We start from the raw sequence: 11,027 nt of genomic DNA, 5'->3' as shown, positions 1-11,027 counted from the left end.
TGGAGAGTGGATGTTTCAGTAACAGTTGTTTCTTTTCTTTTTTTTTTTTTTTAAACTAAGTAGCAAGGGTAAAATATCCATAGTTTACTGAGATACCTTGTCAAGGCCAAGAAAAGCCTTTTGCAAAAAGGCAGTAGATCTCTAGGCTAAAGTAGAAAACACAAACTTTGCCTAATTACAGCCTGTAGGTTCCCATTCCTGGAGTGTTCACTAGTAACAATGAGACAGAATCCCAATAAATCCATTACTCCATGTCCATTTCAGGCACTGCTAAAGAAATCTCCTTTTTCATCCACGGTACTGGTTCTGGTACATATGGATCATAAGTCCACTTGGGGAAAACTCGTTTATAGAGGTTCATCAGTACTGTGTCCTGAGATTTTAGCTTCCCATCAAAACTGCACTTCATGTGGCCATGAGTACCTAGAAAGGAAACAGCCAAGTTGGTCACATTAAAATAGAAAATTTTAAAGCGGTAGTCTTCTAACCCAATAGTCATTTAGTAGCACTGGGAAAACCTGGGCAAGGCACCAAATCCCACAGTTTCTTACCCAAAGGTTCCTTGATGTGTCCCCTGCGGCCCCACTTTGTTCTCAGTTCCACTGGTTTAAACCATAACACATCCTCTTAGAATGAAACACACAGAAGACCAAGATGAAACATATACCCACAAAATGTAAACTCAGCCCTCACTCCACAAAGGCAATCTGATCCCATCCTTCACACCTACCTCTGTTGAAGAACATGTAACGCACTACTGCCATCTTAGTAAAAATTTTGAAAGGATGACCGCTCAAAACAACTCTCTTGATGACCATTCTGTCTGGATCCACTGACAATAGATAGCCTGTGGCAATGAGGCTGTGCATTCCTAATGAGCAAAAGCAGACAAGCGAAAGCCTTCATTTATTGCTCCAGTCCATTTAAAGACCTAAACAAACTCTTAGAGAAATCTTACACTAGGGTATCCCAGAACCTACCCTAAATATAACAGTCTGAGCAGCATCTACCAATTAGCTATGCTTTGTTAGCAAGATAAAACCCTATTTGTCATCCTTGCCTCAGACCACTGTGAGGGTGAGATTGGGATATTTCAAAAACTATCATTACTTTCTTCTTACCGAATGGCTCTTAAATCTAAATATAGAAAATAGTTTTAAACCTACAAAGGACCTACAGGCCTGTTCACCTCAGTGAACTTAACTTACCGTTGCTATTCTGTTTGAAAAGCAGCACAGATGCAGGAGGAAACGTGATTGGGCCATACACTGTCACCACCAAGGCCACATCAGCAGTCAGGAATCTCTGAAATTTATGTTTATCCGCTACCATAAAAGGGGTTAAAAAAGAAAAACCCAAAACATTTTGAGAAACCATAGGTAATCAGAAACCTGTGAAAAGCTGTATCACTGTAACTCTTAAACCCAAGGCAACTTATGTTTCTTTACCCGGCTAGTTCTCACAGTATTTTCCTACCTCAATACAACTGAAAGATACAATTCAGTTGTTCAGAGTGATTTTTCAACTGGATGCAGAATCTTGGAGCTTGGACTATATTCGGGGTTTGAAAAAGTTCTCCAGGTGATTGATATTTATCACCCCTACCTCATTTGAGAAACAATGCTTTATAGAAAATATCTCCACTAAATCAACAGCTCTTAGTTTTGGGCAAGGATTGGCTAATATTTTCCATAAAGGGCCAGATAATAGTAAATATTTCAGGCTTATGGCCATACAGTTTCTGTTCCAACTACTGTTCAACAGTGCCATTACAGAAAAAATAGCCACAGACAATACTTACAAAAAAAAAAAAAAAAAAAAAAAAAGCGTAACCCCCCCCCCCCACAAAACCCACAACTATGTTCCAACAAAATTTTATTTAACAAAAACAAGAGGTGGGGCAGATTTGGCCTAAGGGCCATACTGTGCTAATCTCTGATTCTGAGACCTACTTAAGTTTCTGCTTTTACCTTCACTGAAACCTTCCCCCCTTCTTAGTACTGAAGTTATAGGGAAATAAAATATTTTAAGGGAAAGAGAGATCTATCTCTCATTTAGTTAGCATGGCTAGGAAAAACAAAAATTATCCAGAGCACCCATTAATATTGCCTTCATCATCTTCCTCCAGCCATTGCTGAGAGTTGAATGTGTGTAGGTGATGTTCAGAAGCCTCCAAGTTAGTGCAAAGTATATTCCGACTCCTAATGCGTAGGAGTATAGTCATTTTACTCTAGAAGTGCCCCTGGTCACCATTCTTCAACATCTAGTCTCAATATCTCAGATGCCAGCCACATACCCAACTGTGGGCCACGCTCAGCCTTCACCCACACTGCCACAGACCATCAAATGCCAAGGGTTCTACACTTTGACACACCATTTTATAGAGCCACTGACTCCCATTTAAAACCACTTTGCAACCAATACTCATGGCAGAGAAGCCTCAGCACCACACAGAGGTTGCATCACTGGGATGCTTCAGACAGGTTCAGACATTGTGAATTAAAACATCATTGGCTCCTAGACCAGAGTACTGAAAATATCACTAACCCAGAAACCTAGAGTTTGAAACTGCATTCTGCGTGCCCCCACTACAAATCATAGTCCCCCAGAAGACATTAAGATGGACAAGAACCCAGAAGCTTCCCCACTGCCTTACCTGCAGTGTGCTGAGAGAATAAAGGTGAGGCTCGGAAGCGCCTGAACCCACAGTGGAAGATGAGCTCCTCTTTGGCTTTCACAGGTTCAGTGTGGCCAGAGTGCCGGCTCACCACCATATTCAGTACTGACATCTGGGAACCGCATAAGAAAATCAGACCTTCATATCTAAAATAGAGAAGCCTTGAGCGGCTGGGTGGCTCAGGTGGTTAAGCAATGCCTTTGGCTCAGGTCATGATCCCGGAATCCTGGGATCTAGTCCCGAATCGGGCTCCCAACTCCATGGGGAGTCTGCTTTTCCCTCTAACCTTCTCCTCTCTCATGCTCTCTCTCACTCTCTCAAATAAATAAGTAAAATCTTTAAAATAGAGCAGCCTTTTGAAAGAAGGTGAACCAAACTAGCAGGTTCAGATTCCCTTTAATACTTATCTATGGAAAAGTATAGCTAACAAAACGTTGTTCACCTTTTATATTTACCAGCAACTGGTATTCAAGTCAAACACAAGCTGGTTTTTAGAGCCTTTCTCATATCCTTCCGTATGAGCTAACCTTCTGGTGTCCAACTACAAAAGCTCAACATCTGCCACAAAATCAGATCAAGTCACTCACTCACCACATGCCTTAAAACCACACTCATTCAAGACCCTTCCCTCAACTCTCAGACTGACCAAGGGCCAAAAGCTCTCACATCCACGCCAACACACATGGCTACTGGCCACCATGATAAAAGAGATCTACGCAATGGCATCACCCCCAGCCCCGTTAAGGCTGCCAACCCTTGGTAAAAATCTGATCTGATGAGCATACTTAAGAGAAGTCTCAGAACACAGAGACTGCATCACTGAGATGCTTCAGACAGGTTCAGACATGTTGGGTAACACCATCATTGACTTCTCTATCATATTCTCTTGATTTCTAATCCTAAAGCAGATTTTTCACATCCCAATGAGCAAAATGTCAGTCACATAAAATTTTAGACTGTCATACAATACAAAGCTGGTTGGAAAGTTTCATAACTCCCCATTTCCCACAAGACACTAACTCACCTTCTGTTCATGAGGTAGTAAAGAAAATGCAATCAAGGGTGCTCCTCGCTTAAAGTACTCATACACTGAGACAGGGACTTTAGAGACATGAAGTGTGACATACCAGCCAACCTGCCAGAAGAAAGCAGAAAATAACCATGCAGTTACCCTTAAAGTCTCAATAATGATGAAGCATTTCTCCAAATATGTTAAAAGTCATTTAGTCTACTTTTTAAAAAAATTATTTATTTATTTGTTTGACAGACAGATTACAAGTAGGCAGAGAGGCAGGCAGAGAGAGAGAGAGAGGAGGAAACAGGCTCCCTGCTGAGCAGGGAGCCCGATGCGGGGCTCGATCCCAGGACCCTGGGACCATGACCTGAGCTGAAGGCAGAGGCTTTAACCCACTGAGCCACCAAGGTGCCCCCATTTAATCTATTCTTAAAGCCTATCCTCCCCCTTCAAAATTGCCTTTCACAGATGCCTCAACTACCCAGATTAAACTTTTTTACAGTTACCATCTGAAACCTCTTTGTTCTCAATGTTAATCTTACCAGTGACTCAGTGGCTCCTTTAATTCAACTATGGGCAGCACAAATCTAAGGTACTCACGCCAAGAGGAATAATGGATGGGGCACCCCAGCAAATAAAAGCACATTATAGGGATGGGCAAAGGAAGGCAGATACCTCAGCTCCTTCAACCTCTTTTTCCTCAATTTCTTTAAAAATGCGTTTCCTAGTATTAGTGAAGTTCTGAAACTGAAAGATCCGAGCATAATCTTGAGGAAGGTTTTCCTTAGGATCCCATGGAGATGTCCGGAAGCTCTTGAGGCCTCTGTATTTCTGAAATCTAGATATAGGAGATTTTAGAAAATTAGTCAAATTTATACGGTACTACTTACTTTTTCACTCAAGTCACTTCTAAAATAGCTAAGGTTTTAGTTTAAAAACAACAACAACACAAAAAACCTTGGGCACCTGGGTGACTCAGTGGGTTAAGCCTCTGCCTTCAGCTCAGGTCATGACCCCAAGGTCCTGGGATCAAGCCCTGCACCGGGCTCTCTGCTCAGCAGGAAGCCTGCTTTCTCCTCTCTCTGCCTGTCTCTCCGCCTACTTGTGCTCTCTGTCAAAGAAATAGAAATCTTTAAAAAAAAAAAAACACAAAAAACCTTTACCACTGTCTCTCAAGATAACCTAATAACCTAAAACCACATTTCATTTTAAAAAGATTTTATTTATTTGACAGAGAGAGACACAGCCAGAGAGGGAACACAAGCAGGGGGAGTGGGAGAGGGAGAAGCAGGCTTCCTGCTGGGCAGGCAACCTAATGCAGGGCTCAATCCCAGGACCCTGAGATCATGACCTGAACCAAAGGCAGACTCAACCACTGAGCCACCCAGTTGCCCCTAAAATCACAATTCAAAACAGCTTCTTAACAAGGGTGCCTGGGTGGCACAGTCAGTTAAGGGTCCAACTCTTGGTTTTGGTTTGGGTCAGAATCAAAGGGTCCTGGCACTGAGCCCCGTGTCAGGCTGTATGTTTAGCATGGAGTTGACTGGGATTCTCTCTTTCCTTCTGGCCCTCCTATCCATATGATCTCTCAGATAAATAAAATCTTAAAAGAGGGGCGCCTGGGTGGCTCAGTGGGAAGTCTCTGCCTTGGGCTCAGGTCCTGATACCAGGGTCCTGTGATCGAGCCCCGCATTGGGCTCTCTGTTTAGTGGGAAGCCTGCTTCCTCCTCTCTCTCTCTTTGCCTACTTGTGATCTCTATCTGTCAAATAAATAAATAAAATCTTTAAAAAAAATTAAAAAATAAAAAAAAATAAGATCTTTATAAAGAGAACAAAACAAAAAATAGCTTCTAACAAATATTATCAGACCCAAGCCCCAGTTCCTCACTGACAAAGTCATTTCAGTGGCTCCTTTAGGGAGCAGCTCTTTCATCTGGCAAACAAGATCCTTGATAAAAGTCTTACCTCCCTAACACCCACTATAAATTCTCTGGGTTTAGTCACTCACCTCCAGAACAGACAATGATCAACGCTTTTATGCCTGCCCAAACTCCCCCACATCTGCAGATATTTTATACTTTTAGTCTTAGCTCCTACAGAGAAGCATTTGCTGATTCACCTTAGTATTTCTCTTTCATTAAAGTACTGTAACATTGTTAGTCTGTACCACACAGTCTAGAACTTGATTATATATTACTGTTTCTTGTATGTGCATCTTACTCTCACCCTTCAGGAGAGGGACAATGTGTTTTTTTTCTTTTGCATCACAATGACATAGTTTTCTGAGCCACATAAATTTCAAATAAAAACATACTGATTTTAGACTTCTTGACTAACCGAATTCTTGCAGCCACATCACGGGGAGTATCTACTTCATCTGGAAACATCTCTTGCAGTCTTTCTTGTTTATATTTCTCCAACATTTTTTCCTCAGCCTCGTCATTCACATTCTCATCATATAGATCATCACGCACAGACTCTCCCACAGTCATAGTTTCATATTCCTCCTCCTCTTCCTTTTCACTGCCCTCATCCTGTAGAATAAAGATTACAGTTTCATACCTGTCTCTACATTACAGGCACTGAACTAGAAATAAAATAATTTGGGGGCACCTGGGTGGCTCAGTCAGTTAAGTGCCTGCCTTCAGCTCAGGTTGTGATCCTGAAGGCCCCACATGGAGCTCCTCATTGGGCTCCCTGCTTAGCGTACAGTCTGCTTCTCCCTCTGCCCCTCACCCCACTCATGCTCTCATAATTATATAAAATCTTTTCTTTTTTTTAAAACAGATTTAAGGGCGCCTGGGTGGCTCAGTGGGTTAAGCCGCTGCCTTCGGCTCAGGTCATGATCTCAGGGTCCTGGGATCAAGTCCCGCATCGGGCTCTCTGCTCAGCAGGGAGCCTGCTTCCTCCTCTCTCTCTCTGCCTGCCTCTCTGCCTACTTGTAATCTCTCTCTGTCAAATAAATAAATAAATTCTTTAAAAAAATAAAAAATAAAAAATAAAACAGATTTAAGTTATTTGACAGAGAGAGATCAAAAGTAGGCAGAGGCAGGCGGAGGGGGAAGCAGGCTCCCTGCTGAGCGGAGAGCCCAATTCGGGGGCTCAATCCCAGGACCCTGAGATCATGACCTGAGCCGAAGGCAGAGGCTTAACTCAGTGAACCATCCAGGCACCCCAAATATGTAAAAATCTAAAAAAGAAAGAAAGAAAGAAAGAAAGAAAGAAAGAAAGAAAGAAAGAAGTAAAATAATTTTTACTAGACACCCAGTCCAAACCAACATCAATTCTAACAGAGATTAAAAAATAAATTCTCATTTCTGGCAGTTACAAGTCATTCCTAGGAACTAATCACACACACATACCTCCCAAGGTCAGGACTGCACTTTGCCTTGCATATGGGACTCTACACAGAAGTGAGTGGCCCGAGGGTCCATTTCTTTACCTGAGATTCCTCTTCAATAAAATCCTCATGTTCCATATCATCAGATTCATCTTCCCCACCACTTTCACCATCCTCATCCAAAATCCATTCAGCTTGGTAACTGGATGTCCCTTTGGGAACTTTCTTTACCAACCTGGGACTTTTCTTCAAGAAGTCTGTAAAAGCCCAAATAAGTTAAGCTAAATTATACGCCTCCTTTCTGCTACTAAGGTATTCTCACCTAAGCAAGATACTAGATATTGCTACCGACACCAGAAATTCCAACAGACTCTATGAATAGAACAGACTACTTCCAAATTTAATTTGGCTGACTCAGAACTAGCAATACTTAAAAAAAAAAAAAAAAAAAAAAAAAAGTAAAAAAGAAAAGAAAGAGAGAGAACTAGCAATACTACACAGCTAAATAACTGCAACAAATTAAAGTTGTTTATCTGTTTGCTAAGAAACAATAATACAAGGGTCGCCTGGGTGGCTCAGTCGTTAAGCATCTGCCTTCAGCTCAGGCCATGGTCCTGGGGTCCTGGGATTGAGCCCCATATTGGGCTCTGCTCGGCAGGAAGCCTGCTTCTCCCCCCCCCCCCCCGCCTGTGTTCCTCTCTCACTGACTGTCTCTCTGTGTCAATACATGAATAAAATCTTGAAAAAAAAAGAAAAGAAAAACAGTAATACAAGTAATTTTGAAAAACAGAGCAACGCTGTGTCCAATGTTTGCTTGGTGCAAACATACAGCCTTTAGAGCTAAAAAGAGAAAAACTGACCTCCAAATAAATCCTCATCCCGCTCTACCCTAACTGTGAGCAGCTAGAGAAAATCCGCAATTCCAAGCAAGATGAATTACAAACAAGTTTGCCAATACCAACCATTTGCCTCACTCAGCTCCTCCTCTGTGGGCCAGGTCTGCTCCCCCTCCATTGGATCTGGGATAACCTCTGTTTGCAAAGACTCTTGTTTATCAGGGTCTGCCTTCATTAGGACCTTAAGGTCTTCCTCCATATCAGCTACAGCATCTGGAGTGCAAATCTAAAAATGAAAATAGTTGACTCCAATCAGACATTACCCAAAAACTGTGCTCGCTTCGGCAGCACATATACTAAAATTGGAACGATACAGACATTACCCAAAAACCTACCAAATCTAACATAGTAACCAGAAAGATCCAAAAACAATATAGTTCTCAAGTAAAAAAATGAAACAGACTGAAAGAGAAAGCCAAAATTTGTCCAATGTTTCAAACATTCAATTTCCTACCATTTTAGGTCTATTCTCCTTGCTTTTGAGGCCTTTCACAATTTGGTCTCACTCCTATCTACTTATTACATGCCTTACCCCCTCCAAGCTGATTCTTCAGAGTTCAAAGAAACCCTCTGATCTGTCACTGTGCCTAGGTTCATGTTGTTTCTATATTCTTCGATACTGTTTCATCTCTGTTCAACTCACAAATCCCATTCATCCCTCTCAACACCTGGCTCAAGTCTGATTTCTTCTATGAAGCTTGCTAGTCTACTTTCTCAACTTCCACAGCAGGTCTATAGCTTAACCACACTTTTTCAATCCTTATTTCACAGTTGTTTGCCTTTCTTTTCTATCCAATTAAGCGGTCCAAGGAGAAAGACCACATCTTGTATGTCTTGTATAAACTCAAAGCCAAATGCTGTGCAAGGCACCTATTATAAGTGCTGGATAAATACGTGATATGTTAACATGTTCATTTGACAACTGCCTTATTTCATACTAGCAGTCACCTCCAGAGATCAGTAGAGTTCTCTGACATTAGTTCACATCCTACACCAGGTTACACATGAATCTACAATATAAAATCTTTAAGAACATCAGTCTTACCTCCATTGCCATGCTTGGGTCCTTTTGGGATTTGATCACTCTAGGATTTAAAGGGAAAGGGTCCAGAGGGGCATCTATCTGTTTCATCTGGAAATCACCCTGTCCAATGATATGCAACAAGCTATTTACATTCAGAGCCTGCCCACGAACATAGCCTGAGATTTTCAAAGTGCCCACCAAGTTATTTTCTTCACTCGGCACAAAGTCAGCAGCATGAGCAAACAGGTATGCCCGTCTATCTCGAAAGGCAAGATGCCGTTGCTTTTGGTTAGCCAACTGCCGGAGCAGCATATCTGCCTCCTGTTGAGTGTCTAACAGGAGAAGTTTGTCATCAGGAAAACGCTTCTCTACTGTTTTAGTTAGCTTCCTTCTGCCATCTATTTGTTTCCTTGGTGGGAGGCCAGAAACACCCTGGACAGCTAGTGCTGTGAACAAGAGAGAAAGAGCTTTGTTACCTGTTGTTTTACTACATGTAAATCACCCCACCCCCCGCCGTAATTCACAAACAGTTCAGTTGTGAGCCCAGAGATCACTGAGAAGCCCAACACTCAACTACCCTAAAAAGTTTTTATAGTGAAACAAAAGGCAGTCCAGAAACAAAAAGGGAACTTGATAGATAATTTCTAAGGGATGGACCAAATTTAGGCCATACATGTACAACCCACCATCAGGCAAATACAACCCACCAGCTATACTATTATATCATATTGGACATAATGCCTGGCAAATTATAGGTGCCTAAGAAATGCCAATTCACTTCGCTCCTTTGCCTCTAATACTACCACCTCACTTACCATACGTGGGAAGGCCCTGAGCAAAGAGGCAGGAAAGGCAGTAATCCCCAGTGCTGTCCCAGCCTTCTAGTGGATCAAGGAGGAAAAGGATGGTATCCGCGACTTTGGCCATGTCTAAAACAGTGTGCAGATCTCCTGGACATATAAAACAAAGTTGGTGGGAAGCACTGTTTGACACCAGCACATCATACTATTAAGAATATTACCACTACTCAAAACAAAACAAGAGAAGATACAGTTGTATGCTCTAACCTGGCCTTGCAGATGTGAAAAACCACCGATGTTTCAAGCGGGGGCATAACAGCATAAAGCTATGGGTGCTTCCCCATTCATTCAAGTGTACTGTTCCGGTGTCCTTATCCTGAAGCAACCGAAAGGCCTCTGGCAGGGAAATCCTGTCATGCAGGGGCACCACCAGTACCTGATGAGGAGGACTATCCTTGCAGCCCAGCTGTCTCTTCTCTGCCAGAACCTAATAGAACCAATGGATGTATTGCCTTTCCCACAGTATGGATGCCCCTTCCTCACCCCAGACTCCCCACTCCCAGCCACCGCATTTTCCTTGTAAAAAAGCACGTATGCCTGGAGAGTGGGCCGGAACTCGGACCAAGGCAAAGAATGCCTTAGCGTGCGCACAGATCTGCACGCCTGACACGTGATATCCCCAGCCCCCTCCAAGGGTCACATTTTTTAGTTCGAGGCATTATCCGCCTAGAACGCTTGTGAAGTCACACCACTCCCCAATCCTTGCTCCTCTCACCGCCTCCTTCTTCTGCTTTCGGAGTTGGCTCGCGCGATGCCTCTGGTCCACTCTGCTGAGCTCTTTCCTCACCTTCTTGCTTAGGGTTTTCAGCGCTAGACGACCTAGAATAAGATCAGTAAGTGATCTTGTGCAAGGTACCAGAGGGTCAAAAAAGAGGACCCTCTCCGCCAACTTTAGGGCCTCGGCGCGGGGTCCAGGCCACACGTAGGAGCTCAGTCTGGACATAAAGCAAAGCAATTAATATAGACTAAACAGCCCTTCTTCCTCCAACCCTATCTTCTCACCCTTGCCGTCCCGCTGCGCGGATCCCCGACCCCGATGGCGCCCGCCCTTATGAGCTTTATTCTGCTGCTTCAGCGGCCCAGAACGGTGAGCCGCCATGCCGCCACTCACATGTACCCAGTCAGCACTAGTTCCGGGCCGGACCAAGCGCTTCCGGTCCCCCTCTGGGCAGTCATCCCCGTGGCGGGGCGGGGCTCACCATTTCCTCTCGCGAG

General features: G+C 43.2%; 1 protein-coding gene and 2 non-coding genes across 3 annotated transcripts; all 3 read right to left on the bottom strand.

The window, feature by feature from the left end:
• Nucleotides 1-41: 41 nt before the first annotated feature.
• TSR1 (TSR1 ribosome maturation factor) lies at nt 42-10,963 on the bottom strand. The gene is made up of 15 exons (XM_032320413.1): nt 10,815-10,963; nt 10,528-10,631; nt 10,020-10,239; nt 9,768-9,902; nt 8,974-9,398; nt 7,995-8,154; nt 7,135-7,289; nt 6,030-6,226; nt 4,368-4,530; nt 3,702-3,812; nt 2,657-2,789; nt 1,209-1,325; nt 731-871; nt 552-626; nt 42-423 (listed from the first exon to the last, which is right to left on the bottom strand). The coding sequence occupies exons 1-15, from the start codon at nt 10,909-10,911 to the stop codon at nt 245-247; spliced, it is 2,412 nt and encodes an 803-aa protein (XP_032176304.1). The 5' UTR covers nt 10,912-10,963; the 3' UTR covers nt 42-244.
• LOC116578618 lies at nt 2,428-2,522 on the bottom strand. Its single transcript, XR_004280985.1, has one exon. It is a non-coding gene; the product is annotated as a small nucleolar RNA SNORD91 family (small nucleolar RNA).
• LOC116578619 lies at nt 3,462-3,553 on the bottom strand. Its single transcript, XR_004280986.1, has one exon. It is a non-coding gene; the product is annotated as a small nucleolar RNA SNORD91 family (small nucleolar RNA).
• Nucleotides 10,964-11,027: the final 64 nt, after the last annotated feature.

This window comes from Mustela erminea, chromosome 18 (assembly GCF_009829155.1).
Source record: "Mustela erminea isolate mMusErm1 chromosome 18, mMusErm1.Pri, whole genome shotgun sequence".
Taxonomy (NCBI): domain Eukaryota; kingdom Metazoa; phylum Chordata; class Mammalia; order Carnivora; family Mustelidae; genus Mustela; species Mustela erminea.
Note: the sequence above shows the minus strand (reverse complement) of the source record. Positions and strands in the feature narration are given on the sequence as shown.

Bases quoted from the DNA above. Each gene is read 5' to 3' on its own strand.
- TSR1 (XM_032320413.1), bottom strand. From the start codon at position 10,911: ATGGCGGCTCACCGTTCTGGGCCGCTGAAGCAGCAGAATAAAGCTCAT. The intron at 9,903-10,019 runs GTTAGAGCATAC...TTATATGTCCAG, and splicing joins TTTCACATCTGCAAGGCCAG to GAGATCTGCACACTGTTTTA. The intron at 6,227-7,134 runs GTAAAGAAATGG...TTTATTCTACAG, and splicing joins TTATTGAAGAGGAATCTCAG to GATGAGGGCAGTGAAAAGGA.